The 18,156-nt window shown below is 33.4% G+C and overlaps 2 protein-coding genes across 2 annotated transcripts; one reads left to right on the forward strand and one right to left on the reverse strand.

Annotated features, from left to right (window-relative positions):
- Window positions 1–2,878: 2,878 nt before the first annotated feature.
- Window positions 2,879–4,090, reverse strand: LOC107857978. The gene is made up of 2 exons (XM_047407770.1): window positions 3,740–4,090; window positions 2,879–2,917 (listed from the first exon to the last, which is right to left on the reverse strand). The coding sequence occupies exons 1-2, from the start codon at window positions 4,088–4,090 to the stop codon at window positions 2,879–2,881; spliced, it is 390 nt and encodes a 129-aa protein (XP_047263726.1).
- Window positions 4,091–8,862: 4,772 nt separating this feature from the next.
- On the forward strand, window positions 8,863–17,699 carry LOC107858960 (exocyst complex component EXO84C). The gene is made up of 7 exons (XM_016703791.2): window positions 8,863–9,114; window positions 11,464–11,558; window positions 13,513–14,557; window positions 14,873–15,388; window positions 16,053–16,241; window positions 16,955–17,091; window positions 17,169–17,699. Exons 1-7 carry the CDS (start codon window positions 9,013–9,015, stop codon window positions 17,413–17,415), a joined length of 2,331 nt encoding a protein of 776 aa, XP_016559277.1. The 5' UTR covers window positions 8,863–9,012; the 3' UTR covers window positions 17,416–17,699.
- The last annotated feature ends 457 nt before the right edge of the window (window positions 17,700–18,156 follow it).

Raw genomic sequence — 18,156 nt, forward strand, 5'->3', positions numbered from 1 at the left:
TAATTTTCTTGAAATCTCTTGTATTTTCTTTTAACAAGTTTATTCTTGATTTTTTTTTGTTAAAAGGTGAAGGCTGAGATTGGTGATCTGTGCAAGTTGATAACTGACAACTTCAAGAGTGTTATGGAAGCTATCAAATCAATCAAAATTATTGAAAAAGTAGTTATAATACTATTTACTTTTATTATTCTATATATGTAAATGTAGTTCATACACTAATAGTATTAGAAATTTTATTTATAGGATCCTAATTTGAAGCTGAAGCTAACATACCTACTGTTCCTCAATCGTCACCCCAAGATATTAATGTTGTTCGTTTCAGTGTTCCAAATCAGTCTGATACATATACGGTTGATCTACAACGGATATCAAATTAATAAATTTAATAATTGTATATATATGTAATATATTAATTTCTTCAATTACGTTTGCATTCATGTTTTCTTGCACTATAGAAGCATATGAACAATATATTAGTCCATCATATTTATCCATCTTTTATAGGGTCATTGTGTTGAAGCTGTGGACGGTATACCTGTTATTTTTCAACCGTTATCTCAACTTATTGGCACTAACCGTTCTAGTACTCCAAAGCAGGGTGATACTTGTAGCGTTGAGCTATAATAGGTAGCAATGTATAACTGTATTTTAAATTGTATAACTGTATACGTATGATATGTATTAAGATTTATGTATTTATGTATCTAAGGAAATGTGTGATGCATATATTAGTCCATCATATTTTGTTGTTGAGCCGGATGATGACATACAATTTAATGAGGTGCCAAAGAAAAAAAAGGTACATTTAGATTTGTGTGTAACTTTTATAGGCAAACTGTGTTTGTATTTTTATTTGACACGGTGTATTTTGTATTCATAGATACTTGAAGAAAATTCACATCAAATGCTACAAGTGATGAACAAGTAATTGAGGATGATGGTGTTGCTACATTGGGGTCAGAGACTGAATCACAGTATGAGATCCCTGATGAGCTCCGTCCAAGCTTAAACTTGGTAAAAAGTATCTTCATACATCTAACTAGATGTATAAATGATACAACACCTGTACCAAAATAAAAGGAACAGAAAACCTAGTCGCTGGAACTTTTCTCTTTTACAATAAAGTTTGGATCATCATCTAGTACTCTATTATATTTATCTCATTGTATTTGTATTCATTATTTATCACACTATAAATACATCTTAAATAATTATGCGTACAACTTTCAGGTACTTCTGCGAGTGCATCATGTGATTCAGCCATATTGAACAAAAAACATCCATTTACACATTTTATTGACTATCCATATGAATCGTCTATTGAGAATAAGTATTTGAAATGGATTAAAGAAGGCCTCCTTACTACACATGAGCGAAAGTACGTTACTTTTACTATGTTTCAACTGATTAGCTTTTTATCATATTGAATCCATTTTCACAATACTTATGGCAGGAAGGACAATGAAGATCATTTCAGAAAGAATAAATCAGACACTCTGATTCCGTTGCAGTTTGGTGTAGAAGTTGTCAGTGATAAGAATTGGTTCTACAAACTATCTTTTCCAGGAAAATTATAGAATGATATGGTACATAGTACATTGACTTTATTTTATTATGTATTCCATTTTATGTATTGACACATAATTTAATATTTGCAGCATATTAATGTCATATTTTATTACTTGCGCAAGAAAGGAAAGTACAATCCTCCAAGTAACTATGTTTACACAACTGTTGATTGTGCATTCAAGATTAAAGTAGCAGAATTATGGGAGAAGTATGTGGACCCACAAAGTTGTACATTTTCTGTGCGTGAAGAATATGTTGTATGTGAATACATGAATGGATATAGGTTGATGCCTGGTGTCCCATGGCATACAGTGAAAGAACGACTTCACTGGGTACTTGTTATAGTGGCATTCTTATATCGGTGTTTATATATTTACGACTTGTACAACTCTGCAATCCATGATTTGTATGTCAAAACAGAGGTGCAAAAGTTTGCAGAGATTATACCTTCTTCCCTTTTGAACATCGACTTCTATAAGAAGAAAATAGACATTGATTGGCAGTGTCATCCCAAGTACAGAAACAGAGATGAATCTGATCCATTTGAAGTGATTTTTGTCAATGATATACCTCAACAAAGATCTGGTATCATGTATGTATATAATGCATCAATATTTTACTTGTAGTGCTTATGTTAGTAAATATAGTAACATACTTTTGTATTTATGTTTTTAGGGATTGTGGTATTTATGTTGTTGCTTATGCGTAGTTTCTCACTAGTGGTCAAGATGTGCCAAATCAGGAATTTGACATTGTGCTACTCCGCACCCGATATGCTGCTTTACTTTGGGATTATGATCGGAAAAAAAAAGTGGCGCTACGAGTGATGATGAGGCACCTTCAAAGATACATAGACCCTTCACTGATTGGGACAGTAGCAAGGATGTTACTATATTGTAATGCTAGTTTATGTTCTAGAAAGTTTCTGGGATTATGTAGTTTCGATAAACACAACAGTGTATGTGTTTTATGTGATACTAGTTTTCTTTTTTTTGAACCGTACTCTGTGTTTATGTTTTGAATACACTTTATCTTTTGTGATTTTGAATGAACAAATCAGTGTATGTGGTTTATCTGATAGCAATTTCATTGTGTTTGAACCGTAGTGCATGTGGTTCTGTTTCAATATATTACATTTTATTCGCATGTGCTTTTCTCTCGATCTTTCATGTGTATTAAATAGTCTTAATGTAAAGGTATTGATATGTGTTTCGTACATGATTTACAATGTCAATTGACATGTATTCTATCTCAACCTAATAGGATTACATGTATTTAACAAATAAAAAATCATATGTATTTGATAGTGTCATTCTACTGCAAGTACATTTGCCAATACATTTATTACCTGATATATGAAAAATCATAGAATATAAACTACAAAGATCAACAGTTATCACTACATTCATAAATACAATAGCTGTATTCAGCAAATTCATTATGATCATTAAATTTGTTCAAACAAGAATATAGTAAAGAAGACTCAGATTGCAGTAACTAAAGCAGTAACACAAGACTTAAATTTGTTCAAACTAAAGCAGATTTTTAATGCAGCAACAACTAAAGCAGTTTTTAAACTGTCCCAAATTAATTGTATAAAAGAAATTTAACTAGCTATTTATTACAGCAGCCTTTAGCTAATCCCAACTTTAAAGTATCTCCTTACGTGGTGCATTACCACATGAACGCCTGTTATGACCACGCAATCCACATGTTCTGCACATTTTTTTCTTCTTTTTATATAACTCAGTGAATGACTTTTCTCGCTTTTTCTTTGATCTTCAAGGAAGCCTTTTAAACTTTGATGGCAATACCACTTCTTTTGTAACTTCTTCAAGTATTTGTCAGTCAGTCACATCAGGAAAAGGATACACTGAAATCTCATACATTTTCGACACAGTTTCTGGCTTGTAATAATCTCAGCAATATGGACCTGGTTTGAATTTCTTCTTGTTTAAAACAGCCAAAGCATGCGGGCATGGTATTTTATCATATTAAAACTGTCCACAACTACATTTTTTGTTTTCAAGGCAGACAATAAAGGTTTTTTCTTTGTCAATTACTGAATATAGGTAGTATGTTGATGGCGTTACCTGCAATCAATTCATAAATATAGCTCAAATCTAAATTTGAAATACTATAGATTAAATACATATGTATCCTAACATACCGTCATCCATGCTGATAGGGTATTATTTATTGTAAGAATCTCCTGAAATTTCATGTCAAGTGTTATGGATGTGAAGGAAGATTTTTGCCTATTAGTGCAATTCCATCGCTCAAACATCTTTCTCACTTCTTCAAGAAAATTATAAATTGACTTCTCTCTTACTCTTATCAGTGCTGAATTAATAGACTCCGCAATATTTAATATCATTGTCCATCCTCTGTAAACAGGCACATACACCCTTGACCACTTGTCATATCCTTCCAACTCCAAATATTCATTAACTCTCACATCTACATTTTGAACTATTTCCATCAAGTTGTTAAAATCAGACTGTTTGTATGCTTTAGCCATGGTATAGTACACCTCTCTTAATTGGACACGTGACTTCCTATATCTTTTATGTATATTTTGTCATAAGTGTCATATGCACGCATAATTTGTTACATCGGGGTACACTTTGAAAATAGCTTTTATGATACTCTTATTTCTATCAGAAACAATGCGTATCTCTGCCTTCTGACCATAAGCTTCCTTAAATTGCTCAAAAAATCAAGTCCATGAAGCATCATTTTCTGAATCAACCACTCCGTATGCTAATGGTAATATGTTACCTGTACAAAAATATAAATATAAATACATGATAGATGTCAAAATAATCTCTAAGTTTTTATTTAAATAATGTAGTATATTTACCTACACCATCTAAAGTACTAGCACAGATAAATGTTCATCTGTATGTTGATTTGAGTTGGCTTCCATCAACTACAACGATTGATCTACAATGCTTAAATCCATTGATAAAAGCATAAAGAGATATAAACAGATACAGAAATCAATTTTCAGGCGTTTTCTTCATTTGAATATGTGATCCAGGGTAAGTTTTTTCTATGGTGTATAAGTATGTAGGTAACTTCTGGTAAGATCAAGCCGGTTTCCCCATTATAGAATCTACTGCCTTCTTCTTAGCACGCCAAGCCACCATGTATGTCGCATCCATTTCAATGTCTTTCTTTATATCATCTCTAATATCAGTTGGTGTATATTTTCTCTTTAAATTGGCTATTTTTGGTTTAATAATCCCTGCTATTAATTTACTAGTAGCATGAGAGTCTTTGTAGATCTTGTCCTTTAGTGAACATGTATGTTCGCTTACAAAAGTCCAAACTACAAAATCTTTAGAATCATTCAGGCTTGATGACTTGAAAAATCACTTGCATTCTTTAGATTTACATTTAAGCCAATAGCTGCATACAACATATATAGTGAATGCATAAGCCATTACAAAACTGTATACATTATGATAGTAATAACATTTAGTGAAATCAAATGTATAAAGAATAAACATACCTGCTCGCATTAGACCTAGGTACTTTTATAGCAACTAGGTGATTAATCGAATAGTTATGCATTACAGCCTGAAGTGCAGCCTTGTCTTTGTATCTCTGGCCAACAACTACTTCTTTTTTATTAGTATCAAAAATAAAATTCTGCAATGTTGGCTTGCCATAGTCTGGAATCATAATTTGAAGTGGATCAATTGAAGTTGTTGTATCAAGTTCACAATTATTTGCAGACATAAGTTCATTTCCAATAAGATTTGCTGCTGATACATCCTTGCTGATCTCATTATCAGAAAAATTAACACACAGAGGATACTTGACAAACACATTGTTTAATTTCTTCAATTGTACATACACCTTGACTCCCATGTCATTGTGTATCTCCATTGGTTTATTGACACCCTCAACACTGTATTTAATCTTCACAGTTTTCACTCTCAATTCTATCATCAGTTGGCTACCAATTAACTCAACCAAGTCTCTGTGAGAGGCATATTCATTTAAGACTATTCCTTCAATCTCGTACTCATTGTATTTATTGTCTTCAGTCTACTTTCCCGAATGCCAAATCATGATCATTATGCTTGTCATTTTATTTCTGTTAGAGTTGATGCAACTGTTAAAAGTCAAAAATACAGTAGCACAAAGTGAATACAGTAGTGTATTACAAAGTGAATACAATAGTATATTACAAAGTTAATTCGATAATTCAAACATACAAAGTGAATACAATCATTGAAATTAAAGTATCGATCAATTGAAAACTCTGCAAGCAATACAAACAATTATACACAAAACGATAATTCACTGAATCATATCATTTAATCTAGTGTATTTGTTTCAAAGTCGAGGAATGGATTAAGAACTACATTACGACATGCCATATTTGTTTCCAAGGATCAATCAAAATTTTCAATATTTTGATGATTTTGAATTATTCTGTATTTATTTCAAGCTCGTATAACATTGAATAAAACTACATTACATTTTGTATTTGCTTCACAGAAGGATCAACCAAAATTTTGGGGATTTTGATGATTTTGAATTCTTCAGTATTTGTTTCAAACTCGAAGTTCAAAGTTTTAGGAATTTTGATGATTTTGAATTTCTCATTATTTGCTTCAAACTCGAAGTACAAAACAGTGAAAAAATTATATTACGACATACAATATTTGTTCCAAAGAAGAAGGATCAATCAAAATTTTGAAAATTTTAAATTTCTCAGTATTTGTTTCAAACTCCAAGTACAAAGTAGTGAAAAATCTACATTACGACATACATTGCTTTGAAGAAGAAGGATCAATAAAAATTTTGGGGATTTTGATGATTTTGAATTCTTCAGTATTTGTTTCAAATCGAAAAAACAGAGAATGACATACATGTATCGTTCCGAAGAAGAAGGATCAATCATTTTTTTTGGAATTTTGCGTTTTGTTTAGGTATGAATTTAGCTCTATTTGTTCATAAAAATGGAGAATTGCCTTTGAGAGAATCATGTTTAGCTCTATTTGTTGATAAAAATGGAGAATTACCTTTGAGAGAATCGTGTTTAATTAGGCAAGAGATAGTCAGTTAACGAAAAAACGTGATTGAATTTTAAAAAAAAAAAAAAAGAATTTACTTCCATTTTTTGCGCGATTGTATTCATATTTTATATGAATACATAGTATCAGTAAAACTGAATACAGCGGGCGTAAATCGAATACAGCGGCTATAAATGGTAAATACAACGGCTATAAATGGTAAATATGTAAAATGTGGCTATGGAAGGTGGGTTTTATAGCAAAATGCTGTTATTTTTTAAAGTTTCCCAAAAAAAAATATTATTTTTACAGTAATATGGAAAAACACATAACTCCAAACTTGAAAATACTATAATTGAGGAGACGGGATTCGGATTGGTATCAGAGTTGAGAGGCGGGTTGGGGAGTCGAGTATGACACTTAGAGATCGGTTCTAAAGTGGAAGGTTATCTCAGGTTGAGATTAATAATTGTTTCTTGAATCGAGGTTAGATCCATGTCGTAGATCAAGAATGAGCGTCTCAATAAAATTAATGACCTAAAATCAAATTTCAATAAGATGCATTAAATATATAGACATACATATAAAAATAATACTATTGTAATAATTTAGAGTTTTTTTTTTCTTGTATATTAGTTATTTTAGATCCAGTATTTTAAAAGACACATAACTTTTAGCTTTACGTACTAATATGATTATTAATAAAAATAAAAATTAATTCTACTTAATAAAAAGCCGGCATTTGTTTGGATATATTGACTTGGGTGTTGTTGCTAAAACTTTATTTATCAATATGAAGTTTGAATTATTTAATTTAAAATTCTAAAATATTCTTAATAAAAATTCGATAGATTTTTCTTTCTTTATTTCTTTTTTAAATATTTTTTTAAAACACATTTCATAATCTTTATTGTTATTTCAAGTGAAATTAAAATTATAAATTTTATTATTAAAATTTTTGAGACCTCAAATCTTTTTTAAAACTTAAAATAAATATTTTACTAGTCTTACTCTTAGCCATGAGATCAAGACAAAAGTTTGAAAAATATTATCCTTGTAGCCGTTTGGCCATAAAAATTACTTTTTTCTGGAGTTGGAGTAGGAGTTGAAGATGAAGTTGGAGTTGGAGTTGTGTTTGGCGATATCGTTTTGAAATTTTTTTTTAGACTTTTGAATTTTTTTTTTTAAATATGATTTTATGCCCTTAACTTTTAAAAATTATCAAAATCACTCAACTACTAATTTACCTACTAACATACAACCAAATGTTTGAGAAAATAATTTAAATGTCTTCAATTGATAAAATAATTAACAACAAACTAATTATTATGATTGTTATTCTTCTAAAATTTGAATAAAAATATCACAAGCACGAACTATATCTAACCATAATCGATTGAATAGAGAAAATATATTTTGATAAATATGATTGATGGATATAAATATATTTTATATATTCTTAAATTTGTTGATGAAAATTCTTTAATTTTTTCACTTGAATTAATTATTTTATTGAATTTGATCTTTTAAAAAAAAATTACGGATGAATTATTTCTGAATAGATTAGTGCTAATTTTTTACTTTTTCTTTATTGATGATATTGATTTTCCTTGAATATTATCGTATCGAAAATATGGATCGTTACGTTATGTTTGATATGCGACTTTATTGACCACTTTTTAATAATTTATTAAAATTATAATAGTCATTATATGACATACATATCAAATTAGAATGGCAAGAAAAAAAATATTAAAATTTCTCATTTTTAAATAACATAATGTACTAGGCCTTTTATTTCTATTATATAGTTTATTCAAAATAAAAGTTGATATATTTCTGCCATAAATTGTCATTTATTATTTTTTACTTCACGTTAGTAAAGATATTAGAATATCTGTAACAATTAAAAATAATGTTGTACCATAGAAAATAAATAATAATTTTTTCCTTGGTGGTTGGTTGTAGTTACAAGAGGGGTTTGTGTAAAAATTTAAAGATTGAGGTTATATGTAATAATAATGAAAGTTGAAAATGGAAGTGGAAACTTGTGAAAACAACAAAAAGTTGTTTTCACTTTTTGGAATCCAACTCCGAAATAATTTTTTGAATTTTCATGACCAAACATCACTATTTTCGGAAAAGTGAAAAACATTTTCGAAAAAATGTAAAAAATTTCTATGGCCAAACGGATAATTAAAAACTCATTTTTAAAAAAAATATTTTAAGTAATAGAGAATTGAATAACATTTTCCGAAAAAATTTAGTACAGTGGTCCTCATATAGAAAGGCAACATTTCGGAATGCTCAAATTTGAAGGCGAAGTCCAGTGAAGTGTGTGTTTCTTCATTTCCCATATTGATAGAGCAGAGCAAAGCGAAAAATCAACTGATTTGGTGTAGCAGAAAAAATGAGGATGGAAAGCAGTGAAGAAGAAGATGATTTCCCATGTATTGAAAGTGTTACCCCTCAATCCAAGATCGACTCCATTTACCAGTCCAACACTGAAAAGGTAACCCCCACACCCAATTTTGTTTCCTTAACTGACAAAATAGGCGTGTTGATAGCAAATTCAATTGCTTTATTGTTGCTTTTTTCTTGGATTTTCATCTATTTTCGGACCCAATTTTGTAACTTTTCATCTGGAGTTCTGCTTCAATTTTTGTTTCAAGTAAAAATTTGGTCATTTAAGTTAATTTATTTTCTGAGCTAACTTTGTGAGTTTTTCTAGGTGTTATTTATTCATTGATTTTTTTTTTTTAGTTTGGTTTCTTAGAGTGTCCTTTTTTTATAGTATGTGGATGTTCCTTTTGAGAGTTCAGATTCAATTTGGTTTCCTAAGTTAATTCTTTTCAAGTGCTGGAAGTAAAATGATAGCACTTTGGTAAAAAATAAAAAAGGGCAGCCCAGTGCACTAAAGCCGGTGGTATGCCTGGGTCAGGGACCACACTCTTACCTTGCACCCATAGCTCGAACCCGTGACCTAGGTCACATGGAAGTAACTTTACCAGTTACGCCAAGACTCCCCTTCCTTGGTTATATGCGAGGAGACACATATTATGCTGGGATAAGAGCTGATTCCTATGTTCATGGATTTTTGCTGGTGATGATGTGTGTCATTTTTGAGGGAGAACAGGGTTAAAACTAGGTACAATTTTTGTTTTTCTGTTCTTCATGATGGTTCTTGGAACTGATTAGTGGAAGTATAGAATCTAAGAAGCTATCAGTTTCATCTATATGTCGAGTGTGGACGCATCATAGAATTATGAGTTATGTAGAGTAGTTGAACTAATCATGTGTGATGGGGCTGTTAAACATTTCTGGATGTTAGTTAATTATGTGTAGCTTCTCCATGCATCGAAGGTGCCCTTCCTTACAACTGGGGATTTTTTGCTTTTGACTAGAAAGTTTTCAACATCTCGGTACTAATTTACTGATGTATTAATGTGCCAGTACTGCGTTTTTTAATTTTATTGATCGTTGATTCATTAAATTTCTTCAAATCATATTCAAAGTGGATAATTCTTAATGTAATTTCGCTAGATATAGTCTGGCGTGATTCTTGTCAATATGAGTACATTTATGAGGACCTTATCCAGAAATGAGTATATTTATGAGGACTTTAATCATACTAGAGTCGGAATATTGTCTATTCTTGGTCTTGACCAGAATAATTCCAAACTGTAGTTGAGAGTTAAAATGAGCAAATGTAGTAGATCATGCCAGAATTTTTGCAACCATCATTAGGGTAAAGGTTATAATAGGGAAAATGATTGGCGATGCGTGAGTATAAGTGAGGAACTATGATCAAATAAGAGATGTTACCTTATTAAAAAAAAAAAAGACTATGATCAAATAAGAGGGGTTGCGAAAAGAAGGCTGGGGGAGTTCAAAAGATCTGCGTTGTCAACAAGTGCAAGGCTGGTAAGTGTGCTCCTCAAATAAAAGATTCAAGGAAGAAAGGTAATGGATGCCCCTTTTGGTCTATAAGGGGATGGCCTAGAGGCTGTGTCATGGGAGTAAAAACTTAGAAATATCATGTTTGAATCCCGATACAGTACTTGATGTGTGACTATATGCTCCAGCCTTGGTGGGCAGAATTGCCTTGACAGCCTGTCCTGATGCTAACACAACCCATACCCAGAAAGAATATGTCATTGAATATACAGAATAATTTCTTATTTTATTGTAGGCAGACTATGGTTCTTGTATTAGAGCTTCTCTTGTATTTATCTTTCCAATTCGATAAGAGTTCTTCCCTATTTATCTTTGAAGGTATATTTATCACATTTATACTCAATACTAGGCCCTTTTATCCCTTAACTTTTTTTTAGGGGGGGAAGATATGTTTTCTGCAATAAGAGAACTTGATTTCCTTTTGGACATATGCACCCTGTGGAAGAGAACTTCTCAACAAGCTTGTAACAGCAAAGGACACCAACATCTGTTATGCTGATAGGAAAAAAAATGAAAGCACAAACATCTTTAAGTGCTTGTTACGTGCCAAACTTCTACCTTTTCTCATTTTTAAACGCTGCATGCTCAATCTCCTTGAGCAGAAATTTATTGAAGCTAGTGCTGCTCCGCGCATTGCCTCCATTTTTTTAAATTAGTTTTTCAATGGCTCCCGGAGAAATGATTATTATTATTGTTGGGTTTTACTGAGGATATTATTTGGAGGCTGCAATATGATCTTGTCTTTGGACTGTGGTTTTGAGATTTAGGTTTCTCTAGGGGATATGATGGTTCACGTGTGAAATCAAAGAAATCCATCTTTCCCTCTATTTCTGGAGTGCTTGCTGATTTTGTCATTTTTTGTCTTTCTTATGAGCTCCCCTGTTTATTGTTCTGAGTTGTGCAGGGAATTAGGAAAATCTGTTTTGAGCTTTTGGATCTGAAGGATGCGGTGGAGAACCTGTGTGGTAATACTCGAACAAAGTGCTTGGCCTTCTTGAGGTATTGGTTGATGAAACTCTTTTAGTAGACCAAAAGAAATTGGAAGATAATTCTTTTTTTTTTTTTTTTGAGAATTGGTAATTTGTATTCTTCAGCATTTAGGGATATGTTAGAGACCTTTCAAGGGAGGAAAAAAAGCAGGAAAAAGAGCAAAAAAAAAAATGCTTACAGGTCTCCTAGAAATTCTATAAATTGATCAGAGTCCTCTAGCCCTAACTGTTTACACCAAAAAAACAAAGATACAATGCAATTCCACTTAATCTTATGAATGGAATTAGACCTATCTTCAAAATTTCTGCTGTTTCTTTCCTTCCACAGGGTCCGCCAGATAATTCTGTTCAATACCACAGTTTCATAAATCTTTTCCTGCCTTTCCCATGGAAGCTGCACTAACCAGTCTGTTAAAAACTTAAATTTCCGAGGGCACAGTAACAGAAGTTCTTAAAACTTTCGTTAAATGAGTAAATGTCATTGTACGACAAATTCAGGTATTACCTCAAAGAGATGTGATATAATGTGTGCAGATGGCATCTGTCGCAGCTTGAGACCATGAGAACTATCTGGTATCCTATGTATTTGGACGCATGCTAAAGTATGACGTTGAGTTCATGTCGATAGCAAGTGGACGCATGTTCTATGTCTAGAAGAACCAAAAACCAACTCAACTGTTTCCACTTTTTATTAGTTTTCTCTTGATGTTTTAGTCTCTGATGAATCCTTAGAACTTTAGAGGGAACCCAACTTGTCTTTCCATCTATATGGTTCTAAGAGCTCCTTCTTTTCTCTTTTTCATTTTTTTGTTTTGTGGGAAGTGAGGGGGAGTGGGAACTTTGGTCTTGGAGAACCGGTAAGAAGCAGAAAAGTTTTCTTAAACAGTTGGTTTATAAGCACAGCATTAGAAGATATCTAATATTTATCCAGAAAACTGCACTTTGGTCCCTGTTTAATGCTTCCTTTTCTTGGGTACCCCTCTATATTATTTGTTTGCTTTTTATTTTTTATATTGAAAAAGCATTTAAAGAAGGATAATAGGAGTTAACAGAATAACAGTCAGATTTAACAAAATATACTAGTTCCAGTGGCGGATCTACATAGGGTCCAGGGGGTTCGTCCGAACCCCCTTCGTCGGAAAATTATACTATTTTTACCTGGTAAAATTTTTGTTTATTTATAAATAGTAGAGGTTGAACCCCCTTCGATTAGTCCGTATATGTATTACTGAACCTCCTCACTGAAAATCCTGGATCCGCCCCTGACTAGTTCCATTATCGCTTCGATTAGAAGTGCTAACATCAATACTGAATAGTGAATACTTTACATGCATAATCAGGTTGAGAAACCGAAAGCAGAAATAGCATGTGACAAAGGGACGAATTGCTCTTGCATCTTTTTTGTGAAATAGGAGAATAATAATCATCACGTTGCTCTTCTAATTTTCGTAGTTACTATCTGGGAGCTTTTTTATTGGAGAAGGCTACAAGACAGTTTCTTATCAACAAAAACATGAGAGATGAATAAACACATTAAAAGAGAGTTTACTGACTGTTCATCACTTCATGAAAATGTAGATGATGTTAATAATCTCCGTGATTTAGCAGATCGATTACTTGCATCTAGTCTTTTTGTACATTGCATGTCCAGCTGTTCTTTCTTGCATCAGGCTGCTTTATGCATGATGTAGTTTTTGTCGACCTATCACCTTCAGTTTAATCTCCTGATCTATGTTATGTGTCCTTCATGAGCCTTGATGCACCCACGCCAAACAGGTGCGACTTGGATATGGGTCCTTTGTGAAAATTCTTAAAACTTTAATGTATCTGGATTATCAGCCAAAAGATATATGCAACAGCTACTTATACACTTATCAGATATGTAACCTAATTTGAATTCATGTAATGGCCCATGACCCTTCTGCATGGGAAGGTCAACTTCTAATCTGTTCCTATCATTGTAGATTGTCTGAGGAAGTTGTGGAAACAGAACACGAGCTTAATGAGCTTAGAAAGCATATATCCGCGCAGGGGATTCTTGTTCAAGATCTCATGAATGGTGTATGTAGAGAATTGGATGAATGGAGCCGAGCTAGTGGTGATGTCCAAGAAGCTAATGAAAGTTCTCGAAGCTCTGATTATGATGATACTTTCATGAATGACGTGGAAGATGAAAACGTGTTGTTCTTGGAGAATATTGATGTTCTTCTGGCTGAGCACAAGATTGAGGAAGTAATAGAGGCAATAGATGCTAAAGAAAGAAGTCATCCTGAGCTGAAAAATTCAGGAGACACGTCATCTACTGAACCGTCATCTTTTAAATCTGCTTTGTCTAAAAGAAAAAAGATGCTCGAGAATCAGCTGGTTGAGATTACTGAACGACCGTCAATTGGCATTGTTGAACTTAAGAAGGCCTTGTCTGATTTGCTCAAGCTTGGGAAAGGTTCTTTGGCACATCAGCTACTTGTTAAGTCATACAGATCTCGTCTTCAGAAAAGTATTGAGGATTTCCTTCCCCTTTGTCCTTGTTATCCTGAGACTTATTCAGCCACATTATCTAACCTTGTATTCTCTACCATTTCTTTGACTACTAAGGAATCTGGTGCAATGTTTGGAGACAATCCTGTTTATAGCAACAGAATTATTCAGTGGGCAGAAAGGGAAATTGAATACTTTGTGCGGTTGGTTAAAGAACACGCACCGCCTTCTGATGGAGCTCCTGCTTTACATGCGGCAAGTGTTTGTGTTCAGGCCAGTCTTAACCACTGTAATGCCTTGGAGAAACAGGGCCTTAAACTGTCAAAATTACTCTTGGTGCTGTTGCGCCCATATATAGAAGAAGTCCTCGAGTTGAACTATATACGAGCCAGAAAAGTGGTTCTTGATTTTGCTTCAAGTAATGAAGGGAAACCATTGTCACCTCGATTTGCATCTCCTTTATCTACATTTGCAACTACATCAGATACTCTGCTTGTTGAAAGTGGAATGAGATTCATATATGTAGTCAAAGTAAGGTCTTAATCCTTATTATTAACGTTTGGTCGTCTGATTGATTAATTGTTATTACTGTATCCCTCAATGGACTTAGATTCATGAAGTGCACATTCCAAATTTAAATTTGCGCTCCTGTCTTCCTCCCCTTGTTTTTTTAATCCCTCAATAAAGATCTCCATATTTCTGTTTCCCAAAAAAAAAAAAGGACCTTCATCGCCTTGTTATAGTTGTGAACAAAATCGAGACAAGAACATTAGCACAGCATCGGATGTCTGTTTCTTGTAATGATGGCTTCATAATAATTTGGTCCTACTTTGTCCCCCTCTTCAGGAAATAGTGGAGAAGCTCACCCAGTTAGTCATTCTACATTTTGGAGCTAACATATTGACCAGAATTTCACAGCTTTTTGACAAGTACGTAGATTCATTGATTAAAGCTCTACCTGGTCTTTCTGAGGACGATAATCTCACTGAGCTGAAAGAACCCGTCCCTTTTAGAGCTGAAACAGACTCTGAGCAGCTTGCACTATTGGGAACTGCATTTACCATTGCTGAGGAACTGTTGCCTATGGTTGTATCTAGAATTTGGAATGTTCTTAATGAAAGCAAGGAAGCGGGGTCTGAAAATATGATGCCTGCTGCAAACAATACCGTAGAACTTAAGGACTGGAGGCGTCAACTTCAGCATTCACTGGACAAACTTAGAGATAATTTCTGTCGACAATATGTTGTTAATTTCATATACTCAAGAGATGGTGATGCACGATTAGATGCACAGATTTATTTGAGTGGTGTCGGGGAACATACAATTTGGGAGACTGATCCGCTACCTTCATTGCCATTTCAGGTACTGTGATTCTTTTGTGTCCTAGTTTTCAAAGAAATGATCCTTACCTGTTGGTGCTATGAATTCCTAGTTAATTCGTTTGCTCGTCTTTAGTTTGTTCTCTTCTTTTCCCCCTTCGCTAAGATGGTTCAAGATTAATTAAGTTTTCCTTTTTGTGAATTGGGAGAATCGAATGTGTAATATCCCTTTACCCAAGTAAGGTAATGCTGTGTCTATTGAGTTTCCGGTTCATCACTGCCAATTAGTCATTGGTGTTCATGTAATTCCCCTTTCAAAACCTTCAATTCCAGTTTTTCTGCTTGTCATCTATCACTGCTTTATAGTAGCAACTTTCGGGAGATTTAAGTACTCTTTTTTCATTGGACTATCATTCGTCATATGATTAAGCAGATGCTTGTTTGTCTTTATTATAAAGGTCAAGCAGCGGATGCTCCCTGGGATTTGACATTTGGGACCATTGTACACTAGAAACATAGATTTATGTTGTCTTTCCGATGGTCGTTTACAACTGTTTGACAATTCTTATCTAACTATCCAAGTGTTAATATTGCGTGAGTTTCTTGCGAAGTGCTTTCACCAGTTTCTGCTAAATTAGAACCTTGTAAAATGCTGAAATTAGCAATCTTTCATGTAACTTAAAGGTCATAAATCTTCAAATCTGTAGGCATTATTTGGTAAGCTGCAGCAGTTAGCAACTGTGGCAGGGGATGTTCTTCTAGGAAGAGAGAAGATACAGAAGGTTTTGCTTGCCAGGCTGACAGAGACTGTGGTAATGTGGTTGTCTGATGAACAAGAATTCTGGAGTGTTCTAGAGGATGAGTCAGCTCCACTTCAACCGCTGGGTTTGCAGCAGGTATTTTGTTATATGACTACCCTGTCTTTAGTTGTACTACCTGAATATAATAGAGTATTAGCACAATTTAATTTTACTTTTTCACCTTATCACCTGTTGTAACGCCTCTTACCCAGATTATTATTCAATTTGGAATAGTGTAGAAGCTGTTATAGCTTTGTTTAATTTGAACTCGAACGGAAGGGTAGCACAACAGAATAAATTGTATGGTTCTATTGCAGATTCAGGACCTCAACTGTTTCGAATTTCCTGAATGGGCATTTTTAAAGGATACTTAGTTGTGCATAGGGCAGTCGTTTGTGTGCTACCACTTTCTAGAAGTAACTCTCCGGGTATCTGGTTGTTTGAAAATGAGGTTTCTTGTTCCTTACCAAAAGAAAGAAAGAAAATGAAGGTCCCTTGTCCATGCCCTTATTACTTCCTCAGCCCAAATAGGTATATAAGATGTCATTGGTAGTTCTACAGTTAAAGAGTTTAAGGTATTCTTCTGTTAGCTATAACTTGGTGAAATACAAAAAAGATACCTTAGTCTTTGATCGGACTATGTTATTCCAACATTCATTTGCAATATTCAATGTGAAATGCTCTCTTGTTAGTGTTATCATATTTGAAGATCCATTTGCGACATTCCAACATTCCAAATATTTTGATGTTCTATATTTGAGTTATGATAAACCCACTTTGTATCTTGATATCAACTTCTTGTTTTACAGTTAATTCTTGACATGCACTTCACTGTTGAAATCGCACGATTTGCGGGCTATCCGTCAAGACATGTGCATCAAATATCATCAGACATAATTGCACGTGCAGTCAGGACGTTTTCTGCCAGGGGTATAGATCCACAAAGGTACATGTCATTCATTTAGCTTACTGCTTTTCACCTACTTCAGGTATACTTATGAATGAAAATGTCTTTCTTATCAGTGCACTGCCCGAGGACGAATGGTTCACTGAAACTGCAAAAGGAGCCATAAATAAGCTTCTCCTAGGTGGTTCTGGATCAGATACATCTGAGATTGATGATGAACACATCATTATGCATGATAGGGGTATGTCAGACTCTGATGGATCGCCTTCTTCCCTCTCAAGTGCAGATAGTTCTGAGTCATTTGCTTCAGCACAAATGGGTGATTTGGATAGCCCTGTGTATTTATCTGATTCTGAAAGCTAAACAACGCTATCTAGTTATGTCCAGTGAATTGCATTTAGAAGTTACTTGTGTGTTAGGTTTTGATGGTAGGAGAAATGCTAGTTCCTCCTCTTCTAATGTGTCCAAATTGTAGCCAACTTTATCAATTAATTTATGGAGTAGCAGGTTAAAGGGTTATGTGCTGCAATATTTTGTTATGAAGAAATAGAAAGTTCTTACATTTTTCTTTCCCTTTTCCCATTGAATTTTGAAGTAAACAAGGATCATTGTCCAATTTATTGCAGATTACTTATTTCCTAGTCCAACAACTAAGCCTCAAACCAGTAAGGGGTTGTGTGGTAGAGTTTATAAGAATAATCCAAAATATGTTGTATTAGAAATGCTTGTGTTAATTATGCTTGTATTAGTTGTGCTTGTATTTTTCTTATGCATTAGTTGTGCTTGTATTTTTCTTATGCAGTGTTTGGTTTGATGTATTAAAATAACATGAATTACAAAAAAAAAAAAATTTACAAAAATACCCTCCATATATATGTTAGAAAGGATGCGGAAATTTTTTTGAGGAATAATAGTGTCTTTAATCATGTTAATGCATGCATTGGATTCACTGCATTGCTAATACCATAGATTTTGAGGTATTAATAATACATACCTCAATACACAATAGAGTGTATAACTAAAATTGGTGGAAAAAATATACCAAACAAGGTACTAATAGTACACATTAAATTAATACATGCATTATATTTTTAATACACTCTA

Source organism: Capsicum annuum, chromosome 2 (assembly GCF_002878395.1).
Source record: "Capsicum annuum cultivar UCD-10X-F1 chromosome 2, UCD10Xv1.1, whole genome shotgun sequence".
In the NCBI taxonomy this organism is placed as follows: domain Eukaryota; kingdom Viridiplantae; phylum Streptophyta; class Magnoliopsida; order Solanales; family Solanaceae; genus Capsicum; species Capsicum annuum.

Excerpts from the sequence above, each read along its gene's own strand:
- LOC107857978 (XM_047407770.1), bottom strand. The coding sequence starts at position 4,090 with ATGGCTAAAGCATACAAACAGTCTGATTTTAACAACTTGATGGAAATA. Across the intron at positions 2,918-3,739 it reads CCCTATCAGCATGGATGACG|GTAATAAATGTATTGGCAAA; the intron begins GTATGTTAGGAT and ends TTCATATATCAG.
- LOC107858960 (XM_016703791.2), top strand. The coding sequence starts at position 9,013 with ATGAGGATGGAAAGCAGTGAAGAAGAAGATGATTTCCCATGTATTGAA. Across the intron at positions 16,242-16,954 it reads AACCGCTGGGTTTGCAGCAG|TTAATTCTTGACATGCACTT; the intron begins GTATTTTGTTAT and ends CTTGTTTTACAG. Across the intron at positions 17,092-17,168 it reads AGGGGTATAGATCCACAAAG|TGCACTGCCCGAGGACGAAT; the intron begins GTACATGTCATT and ends CTTTCTTATCAG.